The sequence below is a fragment of the Triturus cristatus genome, chromosome 12 (assembly GCF_964204655.1).
Source record: "Triturus cristatus chromosome 12, aTriCri1.1, whole genome shotgun sequence".
NCBI lineage: Eukaryota > Metazoa > Chordata > Amphibia > Caudata > Salamandridae > Triturus > Triturus cristatus.
This window is the reverse complement of record NC_140595.1, coordinates 38,586,331-38,603,716: the sequence shown is the minus strand read 5'-3', so window position 1 is coordinate 38,603,716 and position 17,386 is coordinate 38,586,331. Positions and strand designations below refer to the sequence as shown.

Below are 17,386 nucleotides of genomic sequence, written 5' to 3'. Positions count from 1 at the left end.
TTTAATCTTATAAATCAGATTAGAAAAAGTCAGCACACAAGTTCAAGGAATACTCACATCTTTAGTCCTTGGGGCCAGGAAAGACTCTCTTGGTGTAAACCGCACTCTCTTTACGGAATGTTTACCAAGTTTTCTGGAATACCCTCATTCAATCAATTTTTGACAAAGGATCGTGCCATTCTGAAACCAGTTCCTATTAACCTTTCACTTAATAGTCACATAACAGGAAAAGATTTCTAGAAATATAACAATTACCTAAAGCCAAGCAACAGAAACCGTACCCCGCAGCAGAATGAAACAATTATACATGTTCCTTGGCACACACATCCCTGGACATATTGCTCCACACAGACCAATAACAGGATCTATTTAACTACTGCTGAGTAATATAAAAGATCATCAAGCAATACATTAGTTTACTCCAGCCTTGTCGGTCACTATCCAGTGTGACTCGCCTCTATTCAATATGGGACACAACCAGATATATTATCAAACGACAGCGTTTGATTCTAGTCAACAAGAATCACAGAGCCACCTGATTTCCAAAAGCACTTAGTGAAACTACAAATGGAGAGAATGCAGTTTACATTTGTACTTGAGATAGTGGTTTGCAATCCAGAAATAAAGCTAAAGTGCCTGAACAAAAGCAAAGAAAATAGTTGTTGTCTGGTGTTACCTAATGAACTTCGTACCATAATTTGATAAAAGTGAAAAGAGTAAAAATTTATTTAAAGAGTTTTAAAGAAAACAACTTCTTACACAAACAGTTATATACAAGTTTCAAGTTTCAGACTTTACTCTTTCAAAAGTCCTTTCCTTCCTAATTCCAGAAACTACTTTCCTTCACTTACCTGCTCCACTGCGAGCTGTTTCCATGGGTGCTACCAAGTGCCATGCATCTTTTTCGGGATGGTAACACTCAACGGTGTTCCATCGGTGCTCACCATCAAACCCACCTACTGCATACATAAGATAATTGCACACAGTTATGCCTGCTCCAATACGGGAAACTGACATTGAGGCCACAAAGGTCCATGTGTTACTATCTGGATCAAACCTGCCAAGATGAAAGATTATGCAAAAGTCACAATGTAAGAAAATATCTATTTTCAAAGATAATTTACTGAGATATGTTTCAGAAGGGTACATCATTAACATCTCCTTGTCATGGGGAAATAACGCATTAATAAAAACAGCATACAGGTTATTTTAATAACTAAAATATATATTTACTCATTCATTTTTAAGCTAATTTAGGTCACAGTGTTACGTTTAGGGACAATTTTGTTTTGAAACTGAGAATATTCAGTGATTTTAAAAATGAATACAAAGGAAGAGCACACTTTTCTGATTTTAATTTTTATTGTATCAGGCCTCCCTACTATAACAAAGGGCCATATGTAGGTAAATTACATTTACCGATTCTTAAATACCGAATTTTACCGATTCGGTATTTATGAATCGGTAAATGTAATGTAGGTAAAAAAATACCGAATCGGTAAGTGTCGGTATTTTAGAATCGGTATTTACCGATTCGGTAATGGCAACTGGCTTCCCATTCATTCCTATGGGCCTGGAGGCCCATAGGAATGAATGGGAAGCCAGTTGCCATTACCGAATCGGTAAATACCGATTCGGTAATGGGGGAGGCATCATCATGGGTGGCAGGGTGTCACATTGACACCCTGTTGCACCCCTGATTTGTCCATGTGTGCACATGTGGCGCACATACATGCCCTAAGGGCATGTATGTCTGCCACATTGCACACTTCAAAGTGCACAAAAATGCATTTTTACACCAATTCGTCATTTACCACCAACTTTTAGTTGGTGGTAAATAACGAATCCCCACACCCACGACACACTCCCCCTACATCTCATTTCAGGATTCGGTATTTACCGAATCGGTAAAATTACCGATTCGGTAATTTTACCGATTCGGTAATTTTACCGAATCCTGAAATGATCCCCCTACATAGCAAAAGCCTAAATACCGGTCGGTAACGGTATATTTACCGAAAATCGGCCGTTACCGACCGGTATTAGGCTTCCTACATATGGACCAAAGTATCATTAAATTGATTATTTACATTATTAAAATAAAGAAGGAGCGGTTGGGGGGGAAGGGGTGCCATTTCTCTTCACCCATGATACCTTTCGTGAATTTAATTTTTTTTTAATTAATGTTATGGTTTTTATGGTGAACTTCCCTTATTGTCCACTTATTTAAAAGATGCTTAAGATGAATTCACTTTTAAGATAAAAGCACATAAATGAGGTAGAACTGTGTTAGGCTGGCACTGAAAACAAATTTAAAAATGTACTAAATATGACAACAGTAGATAAAATTCAAGGATAGAGTTGCATTTGGCATTAAGTGTGAGGATAAGGCAACAATATTTAAATTAATATAGAGTGGCTTAAAATAGTCTGCTAAAAAGGCAAGGCCTAGATGGCAAGTAAATATCAGAAACAAGGAAACAGTGGCAAGAAAATTGTTAAATGAATGATAAGCTTTCCGTATGAGGAAATGGCAGAAGATAAACAACAACTGATGGTAGAAGAGGCAAGCGAATGCTATGTACCCACTGAAGAATTCTTCATTTGGTTTAAGAAACTAACACAAATACTAAAAAACAAATTATTCTAGTTACACACGGTTTCTAAGATTGTATGATGTCTTTGGTTAATACGCTGATGGAATCATTAAGCCTGTGAAAAGAGTAACATATGCGCACACCTTAAAAATACTGGTTCTATCCCTGCCGATTTACTTCAATCCTATTTTATTTTGGGATAACAAGAGAGGAAAATAAAGGAAATATCTAAATGCAGTCATTTTCCAGAGAAGAAAAACAAATGACTAAAGTTACATTATTTAGTGTAGGAGGTATATTTTATTTAGAGAAAGCTGCCCAATGAACGTACCTCATTTATTTTTTAACCTTCCCTAGTCAGGTCTTCACTTCACTTTTACTTGCGTATTTTGTCTCTCCTCTCTTACCCCCGTGTTCTGGGTATCAGGCCTGGATAAAAAAGACTGCACCCCTCTGATGTTTTTGCTACATCAAACCCATGATCTGACAACATTTTTGTAAGATTTGAGCTAGACATAAGGTATTGTTGTTGGCAGCTGCGAAAGCTTTTTCTCATCATCTTTGGCATTATTGTAGATATTCCAGTTGTAGTGTTGGTGACCGCTGGCCTATGAAGGATATCCTAGCTATGGTGGGCAACCATGACATCTGGTAGCTATCACAGGCATGTGAGGGGATCCCTAGAGTATGTATGAGATACATGGGAACACAAGACAGAGTCTGTTCCTGATGCACATTAGTACGTCTGGTGTTTAGGAGACATACCTTTGGATTACTGAAAAGGCCAGCTGGTATTTTTCTGAATATATATATATTCATTCAACTTGCCATCTCAGATTGCTCTCACACCAAGAATGACCGAGCCCAGATCCATAAGCGTGATAGAAATTATATATATATATATATATAGCTTTGAAACGCGTTGGACCTTTCTGAACATTGAAATGAAATTCGGTTTGCATCGGGGGCCCGCTTCTGTCTCTTGAGTGCATCTCCGAGCAAGTGGCAATCCTTTTTGAAAATATATTACGGCCCGCCTCGGTCGTGGAGTTTGCACCGCCACATATATATGGACTGTAGCGATATCCTTGCATTTTGCAAAATACAGAGGAGATGAAGTTGTGCTTTAAATTTAAACCGTAATTCATTTCATACCTACTGGAGGTTTAATACTTTGATACTTATGTTTTGCGGCAGGAACGCTCAATCCTACAAGTCCCAGGATACCTTCAGACTGAATACAGATCCAACCCACCTGGGGGCAGTCAACTACTGTTTAACAAGGGGCTTGCAGAGATGACGTTATCACCGCCACTGACCAGCTGGTCCGTGAACAAGAAGCAGGAGCTTTGAAACGCGTTGGACCTTTCTGAACATTGAACATTGAAATGAAATTCGGTTTGCGATGCAATAAAGGACCTTCTTGAAAGCTAAGGGGGCCCGCTTCTGTCTCTTGAGTGCATCTCCGAGCAAGTGGCAATCCTTTTTGAAAATATATTACGGCCAGCCTCGGTCGTGGAGTTTGCACCGCCACATATATATGGACTGTAGCGATATACTTGCATTTCGCAAAATACAGAGGAGATGAAGTTGTGCTTTAAATTTAAACCGTAATTCATTTCATACCTACTGGAGGTTTAATACTTTGATACTTATGTTTTGTGGCAGGAACGCTCAATCCTACAAGTCCCAGGATACCTTCAGACTGAATACAGATGCAACCCACCTGGGGGCAGTCAACTACTGTTTAACAAGGGGCTTGCAGAGATGACGTTATCACCGCCACTGACCAGCCGGTCCGTGAACAAGAATCAGGAGCTTTGAAACGCGTTGGACCTTTCTGAACATTGAACATTGAAATGAAATTCGGTTTGCGATGCAATAAAGGACCTTCTTGAAAGCTAAGGGGGCCCGCTTCTGTCTCTTGAGTGCATCTCCGAGCAAGTGGCAATCCTTTTTGAAAATATATTACGGCCAGCCTCGGTCGTGGAGTTTGCACCGCCACATATATATGGACTGTAGCGATATACTTGCATTTCGCAAAATACAGAGGAGATGAAGTTGTGCTTTAAATTTAAACCGTAATTCATTTCATACCTACTGGAGGTTTAATACTTTGATACTTATGTTTTGTGGCAGGAACGCTCAATCCTACAAGTCCCAGGATACCTTCAGACTGAATACAGATCCAACCCACCTGGGGGCAGTCAACTACTGTTTAACAAGGGGCTTGCAGAGATGACGTTATCACCGCCACTGACCAGCCGGTCCGTGAACAAGAAGCAGGAGCTTTGAAACGCGTTGGACCTTTCTGAACATTGAACATTGAAATGAAATTCGGTTTGCGATGCAATAAAGGACCTTCTTGAAAGCTAAGGGGGCCCGCTTCTGTCTCTTGAGTGCATCTCCGAGCAAGTGGCAGTCCTTTTTGAAAATATATTACGGCCAGCCTCGGTCGTGGAGTTTGCACCGCCACATATATATGGACTGTAGCGATATACTTGCATTTCGCAAAATACAGAGGAGATGAAGTTGTGCTTTAAATTTAAACCGTAATTCATTTCATACCTACTGGAGGTTTAATACTTTGATACTTATGTTTTGTGGCAGGAACGCTCAATCCTACAAGTCCCAGGATACCTTCAGACTGAATACAGATCCAACCCACCTGGGGGCAGTCAACTACTGTTTAACAAGGGGCTTGCAGAGATGACGTTATCACCGCCACTGACCAGCCGGTCCGTGAACAAGAAGCAGGAGCTTTGAAACGCGTTGGACCTTTCTGAACATTGAACATTGAAATGAAATTCGGTTTGCGATGCAATAAAGGACCTTCTTGAAAGCTAAGGGGGCCCGCTTCTGTCTCTTGAGTGCATCTCCGAGCAAGTGGCAATCCTTTTTGAAAATCTATTACGGCCAGCCTCGGTCGTGGAGTTTGCACCGCCACATATATATGGACTGTAGCGATATACTTGCATTTCGCAAAATACAGAGGAGATGAAGTTGTGCTTTAAATTTAAACCGTAATTCATTTCATACCTACTGGAGGTTTAATACTTTGATACTTATGTTTTGCGGCAGGAACGCTCAATCCTACAAGTCCCAGGATATCTTCAGACTGAATACAGATCCAACCCACCTGGGGGCAGTCAACTACTGTTTAACAAGGGGCTTGCAGAGATGACGTTATCACCGCCACTGACCAGCTGGTCCGTGAACAAGAAGCAGGAGCTTTGAAACGCGTTGGACCTTTCTGAACATTGAACATTGAAATGAAATTCGGTTTGCGATGCAATAAAGGACCTTCTTGAAAGCTAAGGGGGCCCGCTTCTGTCTCTTGAGTGCATCTCCGAGCAAGTGGCAATCCTTTTTGAAAATATATTACGGCCAGCCTCGGTCGTGGAGTTTGCACCGCTACATATATATGGACTGTAGCGATATACTTGCATTTCGCAAAATACAGAGGAGATGAAGTTGTGCTTTAAATTTAAACCGTAATTCATTTCATACCTACTGGAGGTTTAATACTTTGATACTTATGTTTTGTGGCAGGAACGCTCAATCCTACAAGTCCCAGGATACCTTCAGACTGAATACAGATCCAACCCACCTGGGGGCAGTCAACTACTGTTTAACAAGGGGCTTGCAGAGATGACGTTATCACCGCCACTGACCAACCGGTCCGTGAACAAGAAGCAGGAGCTTTGAAACGCGTTGGACCTTTCTGAACATTGAACATTGAAATGAAATTCGGTTTGCGATGCAATAAAGGACCTTCTTGAAAGCTAAGGGGGCCCGCTTCTGTCTCTTGAGTGCATCTCCGAGCAAGTGGCAATCCTTTTTGAAAATATATATATATATATATATTGTGCTACCAGCAAGAATGTTAAGACTTTTCCCCTACCTACGGGGAGGACTGGCACTATCAAGAAATTTATAAATTGTAACACAGATTTTTGTGTGTATGTCATCAGGTGCCCATGTGCCAAAGTGTATGTTGGTAGCACAATTTTTCCTGTTAGGAAGCGGATTCTTGAACATCAAAGAGCGATCAGGAATGTGGATTTGAATTATTCTACTGCGAGGCACTGGTTAAAATATCACAACAAAGATGTTAATTGTTTTTCATTTTTTGGAATTGACAGGGTGCCGGCAAACCCCAGAGGGGGAAATCGTGAGAAACAACTGAGAGTTCTGGAGTCGCAGTATATTATCCTTCTTGAGTCTAAGAATCCTTTTGGCTTGAATGAAGATGAGGAACTTTTTGTCCATCTGGGATGAGTAACTATTGGGGGTGGTGTCTCCTCTGTATCTAGAAAGTATCAAAAATAGTTAAGATTTCAAAAACAAAGGATGAATATTAATTTTGTTTGACAAATAGGGAATAATTTGCAGTACAGATATATGTTTCCACGTTGATGTCGGCCCATGGGGCGCCCCCTGTCTTCTCATGCTGTGTTCAAAAACTTCGTGTAAATATATTATTTTTTTGATTTTGTCATCTCACTCGGATGTTTTTTGAGGACCATAATTATCAGGTCACTTGACCTGTATGTCGAGAGTGTACTTGTGACAATAACTACGTAGTTTGATATATGGAGTTACTATTCAAAGTAAATTTGTATGATGTTTTGCATAAGCCACTTGGCTAATTATGTTTTCACATATACTTATGTTATAATAGGATTTGTTGAATCATACACACGTTAGTACACTCTCTAATATTGGTTTTGCTAAACTTGCACTGGCAAATTTGTAGTTAGAGGAGAGTATTTCCTTTTCTTTTATTTGAACTAAGAGAAAGTCTTTTGTTTATTTTGTGCTCGGGTCACGAGCAATTGTTGGTCCGTTTTTTATGTTTATGCAACACTTGAAATGGTGGACGAGTGATTTGTAATTTGTGGCCAGTGAAGAAGAGCGTCTGCTCGAAACGCGTTGCCAATAAACCTATTTTCATAAACGAGCCTTGGAGTGCGAGTTATTCCTTGACGGAGCGAGTACTGTGGAATTTTCTGCACTATATCACCGGGACCCGAAACCCGGGAACTTGCACCGACCCCGAGAGGAGTGGAGCTGACGCATTCGGGAAACTATATTTTATATTATATATATATATATATATATATATATATATATATATATATATATATATATAGCTAGCTTCGCCGCGAAGACCACTCAGTCCCAAAGAAGAGGAGTGCAGACCCGTTGATGGTGCGTATATGTTTATCTAAAAATACCCTGCACCACCGCCATGGCGTGTTTCGGGCAACTGAATGCCCTTGATCACATGACACGCATGTGGAGTGCTTTCACCATTTTAAAGTGCTAGTGCAAAACATGTGACTGGAATTCAAAATGAACTGATGCATAGACATAAAAGAAATCCTGGTCGACAAATAAAGTTCATTGCAATCAATCTTAAATATATATACATTTTGATAAATTAATACATGTGTAAAATATCAACTTAGTATATATAAAAGAGCAAGTGATGGTAAAACATTTATATAATAATAAATATTTAAAAACCTACAAGCAAAGCATACTTTTGAGAAATTCATAAAAAGAGTGCTAGTGGTTATACTACCAAGATAAAATAATGAATTTAAGACAAGAAAAAAGGTAAAACCATCTATGTTCTATCCTTAAAATCAGGTCATCAATCAAATAATGGTAGTGCCAATGCATATGTGGACAGACTTTTTAAATAAATACAAAGTCAAGTCATATACCATCAAAACGTGCTGAAGAATCTTATTGCAATGACAACCATATATATATTTTGTTTTCTTCCAGATTTCCAGTTTTATATAGTGCAGAATGGACCTGAAGGTATTAGAATTTTTTTAATATCCTGCTTTCCCTTGTTGAATATATGGCATTTGTTAACTATGCTTTGACTGTTAATTTCAGGATTGTGTTTAGGTAACAATATTATTGCATTTCTATATTTTATTTAAAGCTGAGGTTTGAGCAATACGTCATGCTGAGTTAGTAAAGCTTACTGTAGATGTCATTTTCTGGATGCCAGAGTGCACTTGCTGCCAAGGCTGCCATTTCATGATTCATGTGGAAGCATTTTATCAATGTTGATAAGTACTTGTATGATATTATTATTAGTGCTTATGCTTGAGGCTGGGGTCTGTAAGATTGATTCAGATTTATAAATATGCCTGCAATGTGAAAGTGCAATGTCTCTGTAACCTGAGCGGTAGCTCTAGTCACATAGTCCTTAAGATTTGTGTAACCTAAGGAGCAGATGAATATATATGGGGAAGGGGCCACACTATTATTCCTTATAAACTTGTTAAACATGAAAATAAGAAGAAAACACTTCGTCGAAAGTTATTGACAAATTTGAGTTATTGAGCAAGAAACCAAAGACTGACGATTGGCCAAATGGAACAAACAGACCCATATAGGTATACCACTACTTAACATAAATGACAACAGACTCTCAAAATTCATAAACTGAACCTCCATATGGCACACAACATAGTGTCAAATATTCCCAGCAAATCGCAAGATAGCTACCAAGAGCCCTTCAGACATGGTCACAATGTATGCTCACATGGGTTGTAAAAACTCTGAGGCTTAGCCACTTCTGGGCTCTCATATAGTACCTTAAATATGTCAACAGAGTTTACATTAAAGCCTGAAATAGCTCTCAAAACCCTTCAACAAAACACCCACATATTCCTCAACAAATCTGTAGATAAGAGACCCTAATATTGCTTCCTTCATAACACAAAACTTCCTGCGACATTGCCACAGAATGCATCTTCTTGGAGAAGTCTGATCATCCCGTTGCAACATGCAACTTTCCTGTATAATGCTGGATTTAGATGCTATTGAAATAGCTGAAGGAAATTCCATATACGTTGTTATCTACATACTCAGATAACAACTTTCACTTATTTTAACACGCTGGCGCATTGTATACATCTTTATGTATATCAAATGCACTAAGTCTGTTACTCGTAACGGAGGTAAATTGTTACATATTCCGTGATTCTTGGTTAGGTTCATTAAGAGGAAAATATTTTTTTTTCTATAAGTATTCAATTGTAATGGACCATAATATGCGAGGTACTATATCTGTGAACATGGAGCAAGTGTATTATTTGGATTGATTTCACCATCTTAAGATGGCTGCCGAATCAACTGTATTTGTGTTTCTATACTCTGATGGTCTAATACACTAGGGTCTTACTGCATTACTAACGTTGGGCACAATATATTATTGCTGATAATGAGACTGCACAAACTTCAGTATCATATGTATTCAAATATGATCAGCTAACCTATTCAGGTTACATTATGTGATATTTTTTTATTTAATTTTACTTATTTGGTTTACCATTCTAAGATGTCCGTTTAGAGGGCTGCTGTATTTACTTTCAGTCCTATGTCTATTGTTGATGTTGTCATGGTTATGGTGAAAACTTTATTTAGTGACTGCTTGAATGTGCACATTCACACGTGATCAAGGCTTTTTGCTGAAAGGCGTTGTGTGAAATAAACACTTGGACCTATCTACGTGGTGTTTGCCTGTTTTTCCTGAAAGCGTACATTAATTTATTTTGGAATTGGGACATATATATATATATATATATATACACACACACACACACACACACACACACACACACACACACCTATATATATATATATATATATATATATATATATATATATATATATATATATACACACACACACACATATATATTGTCTAAAAGTGGAATTCCATATATATATATATATTCACTGAAAAAACCATAGGTTTCACACATGTTATAGTTAGCTGGACATTTTACTGATAAAAAACCAATGAAATTCCCCCGTTATAGTTACTGCAGGCAACTATAACTCACGCGACCGCAATCCTCTGCTGATGCTAATACTGTATTTAGACACTTATTTGCCCATGTCTTCTTCCATTAAATTTTAGCTTTACATATATTACAAATATTTTTTTTTCATAAAGACACATATGTCATCAGCAGAAGATTGCGGTCGCGTGAGTTATAGTTGCCTGCACTAACTATAACGGGGGAATTTCATTGGTTTTTTATCAGTAAAATGTCCAGCTAACTATAACATGTGTGAAACCTATGGTTTTTTCAGTGAATTTGCAAGGTTTTTTAAATGCTAAGTTACTTTACGCCATTCGTGGCGTGCGCGCCCAGTTAACGCAGTTCGTTCCGTGCCCACGTTAAGCGGGATGGGCCATGTACGCACGATGCGCTTCGCGCACCGTGCGCACATGGGGGACATATTTTGCGCATCTTTGTGAAATGTATTCTTTGTTAACTTCTTAGATGTTATATGCCATGCACAAATGGTGCCCTTCGGGCACCATTTGCACACGGGGTGGGGAGAATGTGGATAATTTTTTTTTTTTACAATTTTTTACCGTACGCGTACGGTAAGCGTAATCGGCGATTTTCCGAAAAAAAAATTTTTTTTTTTTTTTTTGGGCTTGGGGGTGGTTTGGGGACCCCTGTATCAATGCTGGGTGGTTAGGATCTCATGAAACTGCCTCTTTACACATTTTTGGGGTTCGTTTTTGCTGCCCAACTCAGGAAGCGAGAGAGAAAATGGCGGCCGCCGCTTCCTGGTTTCGACCGATTCGAATGTTTACTAAGATCTAAGAGCCAATCAGAATCGCGCTCGCGCACGCCACCGTACGCGTACGGTAAGCTTACGGTAAGCGCACGGTAAGCGCACCGTAAGCTGCCACAGATATATATATTGATTTAAAGGCTATTTTCTCAGAATCTACTGAACAGATTTACACCAAACCTACAAAAGGCACTTCCTTGACCTGGGGACTACCTCTCTGCCAAATTTCATTAAATTCTGTTCACCGTTCGGGCTGTAGCCCTGTCTAAAGGTCCTATGGAAAAATGCATGGGAAAAACGCGTTTTGGGACCCCCCTTTTATCTCAGCCCCCGCTTGACGAATCCCCCCGAGACTTTCAGGGTAGGAGCGGAGCGTAGCGCCCCACCTATTTTGAAAAATTCGCGAGGATTCGTCGACCGGCGCCAAAGTTATTCAAAATAGAATGTTGCGGATTTCCTATGGAAACGTGGTCCTAACTATAACTACCTACTGGCGACCGCCAGTAGGTAATATATATATATATATATATATATATATATATATACACTGGGGCAGATTTATAGACGATATTCTTATGATTTGGAAAGGAAGTGAAGAGAAATTGAAACTTTTCCATAGTCATTTGAATACTAATGATCACAATATAACTGTTACTCTTGAATACAACACTGAAAAGATTGTTTTCTTAAGATGTTGAAATGTATGTTAGTCAGAGACATCTAGAGTCAAGACTTTATCGGAAACCCACTAAGACAAACTCTATATTGCATGCTAGGTCAGGACATCTCAAAAGACAGATTGACAACATCCCATATGGGGAATTTTTGAGAGCCAAGCGGAATTGTAGTGATGATAGTGAATATCAAAATATCAGTAAAGATATAACTGAAAGATTCCTTAAAAGAGGATATGAGAAAAAGATTGTTGATAAAGCTAGAATTAAAGCACTAAAAGTGAAAAGAGACACATTACTATATGATAGACCTAGAATAGAAAGAGACAAGAAAGAAGTAATTAGATATATTACGACCTACAGTGAAGGTAATAATAGGGTCTTCAGATCCCTCTGTAAACATTGGGATGTTCTAACCATCGAGAAAGATATCTCTGATTTTCTGGGTGACAAACCCAATATGGTGTACAAAAAAGCCCCCACACTGAGGAACATTCTTAGTCCGAGTGACACACGATCATATCCTGTACAAAATATTGATCATGACCAACAGTTACGGACTAAGAGTCTATCAACACCAGGATCATATAGATGTAGTCAATGTATCTGTTGCAAACATGTTATAAATAAAACAACAACCTTCAGTGACCATACTAACAGGAACACTTTCAAAATTAAGTCCTTTTTAAATTGTAATACTAGCTACTGCATATACATAATGACATGTGTATGCAAAAAGATATATGTTGGATCGTCAATGAGAAAGCTCAAAACAAGATGGATGGAACATCTTAGAGCAATAAAAAATTGTGATCCGAAATATCCAATGGCAGTTCACTTTAAAGAACAACATAGACGAAATGAATTAGCTGATATACAGTTTATGGGTATTGAACAAGTCACCATTGATAGGAGAGGGGGCGATTAGAAGCAAAATTAAGATCTAGAGAAACGTTTTGGATCAATAAACTACAGGCGGTACAGTTTGGATTAAACGTAGATCGAGAGATTTATACCCTGTTGAGCTAATACAGACTCTTAATGTCTCATGACTAACAATATATACTATAGATTTGTGGTATTTTTTTTAAACTGTTTATAGATCCCCTATCTTCTGTATAAATGGAACAGCGACTTTTATTAATTTTTATGTTCCCCTTATCAATTATGCAACTTGAGCTTTACTTTGCTCAAACAATTATTTCATATACTGATAGCGCATTGTACAAGTGCCATTATACTTTACGGAGGTGGATTCTAGGTTCAACTATAATAATATACAAATAGAGCACACGCTCCTATGCTGTGTGGATCAGACAATTTTGTAATTCTATCTATTCAGTCAAACTATATTCTAAACATTGTAAGATTGGCCTTTAATGCTTAAAGCTAGATGGATATGAATCCAATCCGCTCTAATAACACTTTACATTAGATTTTAATGGAACTTTCAGAGTGGTTAACTAGATAGCTCATCCTGTTAAAACTCGATAGTATCATGTTGAGCTAGTCGGGGGTTCGTTTCCAACCCTAAGACTTTGGAAATGATTACTTTAATATACTTTATTTTTATTCTTTACATGCAAATAATCTGAATTTTGAAAGTATTTTTATATTTAATTAGGAATCAAAATCATCAATAAACAAAGTTGGGGATCGTTCGAGTAAACCATTACCTAGAATCACACTCTCTTTTTCTAGCGAATAAGCTAGCTCTCCGTGTTAAAACAGAATATTTACATGGAGATCGTGTCAGGGGTTCGATTCTGACCTTAAGATGTTAAAAACGTTTTTTTCTTTTTTGTCCTTTAATAGGTAGTATATTTATATTCAACTTTATAAGCAACCAACTAAGACACTGGTAGCTTCTGTAATTTATAATTGTTGGAATTTTAAAATTCAATTAGTTTATGTTTGATGGAGCAGACTATATAGCAGACAAACAGCTCTTAGGTGATAGCTGACGCTCTTACTTTTCCCGCCGTTTTTTGAATTTGCCAATTAAGGGAGGAATATATATAGCGGAGAGACACCAACAGTGTTTGACTCGCGAAATTGACGGACCGAATACAGGACGCTTTTCTATATAGCGGTAAGAAGGAGACCTGCGCATTAGAAATAGATACTGGTCGATTGATTTGAATGATATCAGGTCTAGAATATTATTTGCTCTAGGATGTTAAATCCTTCTCCTTGCAGTATATTTAAGTCTAGAACTCCATTAGAGATGTCTACTGAAATATATCCCTAGTACATTTTGCTTAAGTTAAATTAAGAGTAAAGCAGGGACAATGTATGACATTTAATGAACAGAATACATTCTAATACCTCTGTGAGCATAACGCGACTAAACATATTTCATAAGACATTTTGATTATTACAATTTGCATCATACTTTGTGTCTTAGTTTTGAGGATAGTGTAGTGTCTAAATGGACCTTTATGATATCAGATCAATGTATTAAAACCTTTGAAAGTACAGTGGGACTAAATAGACTGTTAATTATTATTTTTAGATCGTATCATGGAACACTAAACAAACTTTTCAAACTAATAAGAATTTAAAGACAAGATTTCTATGTGGAATATATACACGAATAAAGGTGAGATTATATTCATTTGGGGCTATTTGGTGCAAATAAAGACGTTAGATTCAAGACACTAAGGCCCGAATTGACAAGTAACTAATAATTAATAAGAAACAAGAAACAAATAATAAAAAATAATTATAAAAAATTTTATCTTAGGAATTGCTTCAAAATAAAGGGAGCCTGTACCACTTTGGAAGTATCTTTCGAGCCCTTCTGAAAAGAGATTTAGAATGGAAGATGAGGTAAATTCTGCTCCTGCGTTAACCTTATTACACATGTATTTGGATATCAGATGTATATGTTGATAAATGTAAGATTAGGAACAGTTTATTAGCTTGCCAGCCCTAAGCTTCTCTTACATTTCTCTTTTTATAATTTTGCATTATATTTTGTCTACCTTTTTCTCTCCTCTTGTCTTCATCTTTAAGTACAGTATAACGTGGGGGGTAATATACAGATTGGATTTTTTAATTTAGGTTAAGAATACTAAAGAATGGATGTATATTTGAACCAAAATAAGTGTTTATATATGAGTTCTAAGTGTATTATTTTTGTTTATGTGACAGCCCTGAAGAAGCGCAGTTGGCGCGAAACACGTGTTGGCACTTTTTGTGATACCTTTTGTGAACTTTGACTTCTAACAAGAATAAAAACATCATTTAAGGAATGAACAAGAAGACTAATCGTCTATGTATTATTGAATCTGTGGATTTGTATTGTTCTCAGATGTGTTTGTGTTTAATATGTTGAACTACCCCGGGGGGGGGGGCCAGTGTCTGAGACTATTCGAGCGCCGGGCAATTTACCTGTAACCCAATCTCTTTGTTTGAATATATATATAAAAATTATCTACTGGCGGTCGCCAGTAGATAGTTATAGTTAGGACCGTGTTTCCATAGGACATCTGAAAATTCTATTTTGAATAACTTTGGTGCCGGTTGACGAATCCTCGCGAAATTTTCAAAACTAATGGGGCGCTCCGCTCAGCTACTACCCTGAAAGTCTCGGGGTGAATCGTCAAGTGGGGGCTGAGAAAAAAGGGGGGTCCCAAAACGCGTTTTCCCCATGCATTTTCCCATAGGACCTTTAGTCGAAGGTACAGCCCGAACGGCTGAACAGAATTACTTGAAATTTGGCAGAGAGGTAGTCCTCAGGTCAGGGAAGTGCCATTTGCATATATGGTGTCAATCTGTTCAATAGTTCCTGAGAAAATTGCAGTTAAAGCACATAAATATCTATAGCCGCCCACCGTGCGCGCACCCTAATGTGCGCGAGCGTAATTCTGATTGGTGGTTAGATGTCAGTCAACGTTCGAATCGGTCGAAATCAGGAAGTGTCGGCCGCCATTTTGTTTGTTTTGGGTGCGAGAGTGAAAAAGAGAGGTGGCGAACATGAAACGGGGGCAGGGTAGAGAGTTCCTGACCCCCTAGCCTTTGTCAGGGGGTCCCTAAAGGACCGAAGGGACCGAAGGGTGAAAAAACATTGCGGGGTGCGTGCACGGTGAAAAACATTTAAAAAAAAAAAAAAAAAATACATACATAACTTAGCATTTAAAAAACCGTACAAATTCACATTAAAAAACCATAGGTTTCACACCCGTTATAGTTAGGAATTAGCATTTAAAAAACCTTGCAAATTCCCTTAAAAAAACCATAGGTTTCACACATGTTATAGTTAGGTGGACATTTCACTCGTAAAAAAACAATGAAATTCCACCGTTATAGTTAGTTCAGATAACTATAGCTCGCGCGACCGCCACTCTATCACAAGGATGATGTCATCAGTGATGTCATGAGTGATGCCACTGACCATGTCATGAGTGATGTAATATGTGACGTCATGAGCAGTGGATTGCGGGCGCGCGAGTTATAGTTATCTGAACTAACTATAACGGTGGAATTTCATTGTTTTTTTACGAGTGAAATGTCCACCTAACTATAACATGTGTGAAACCTATGGTTTTTTATGTGAATATATATATATATATATATACTGTTGCCTTATAGTGACGGATTATTAGTATTTTATTGTACATCTAGGCTAGCTTGAGGCTCTGCAATACAACCAGGCAAGGAAGAAAATCTTTATTTTAACAAGGCACAGGTGGCTGAGGCAGTTTAGCCAGCCTCAGAAAATAGCAGAGGAAAGAATCTCAAGAGGTGCATATGAAACACAAGAGAACCACTCCATATAGTGCAATTTCCTAGAAGAACTAGCAATGAAATAGGCACCAGACACTCTTCTGTATGGTCGACAAGCTGATGCTACTGCTTCAGAACCAATGGGCTCATGTGAGAAGTACTCCCGAGAATGTGGTCATAAAAGGGTGTATGAAACCAAACACAAACAATCTTGGCACATGGCAGCTGCAGGGAGAGACAGGAGTTGTATTTCCTCCATAACTGAACTCTTTCCATGAATGCCCACCGATTTATACAGGACCCAACAATTTGAGCTATCTTGTTTGTAAGTGAACACGTTGTTCTTCTCCCTGTTGATTTACTACATATGTCTGATAGTGCCATGGAGCAAGCATTAGATCCATATATTTTTAGTTTGTTAGTGTTAGTACAAACGTTTTGAGCTCTATAGGCTCTTATGTTTCTAAACATACATCTCCTAAAACCTTCAAGCAGCCCAGCTCTATAAATATGCCTTTGTGGTAATGCTGGCAAGCACTGTAAACCTCTTTCACATGCTAGCCTCATTCAGGATATCTAGAAGCAACCTCCACATATGTGCTTCCAAGTTTGAGATCAATCATCTGCTGCAAAGTCATATCGCAATGATTCACTCTGCACATCCCAGCAGCAGAATTCCAGAATGGTGCTCTCTACCATCTGATGACAGAGGTCAACCATCTGCAGCCTTGTGCGGTGTATCAATATATAGAA

At 38.3% G+C, this 17,386-nt stretch overlaps 1 protein-coding gene across 1 annotated transcript in view; it reads right to left on the bottom strand.

Annotated features, from left to right (window-relative positions):
* The window catches only part of LOC146772348 (kelch-like ECH-associated protein 1A), an 89,944-nt gene that overhangs the window by 39,298 nt on the left and 33,260 nt on the right, over positions 1-17,386 (bottom strand). Inside the window, exon 5 of the mRNA XM_085640022.1 lies at positions 852-1,057. Within this exon, the coding sequence (XP_085496148.1) occupies positions 852-1,057 (206 nt within the window). The remainder of the gene's footprint in view (positions 1-851; positions 1,058-17,386) is intronic.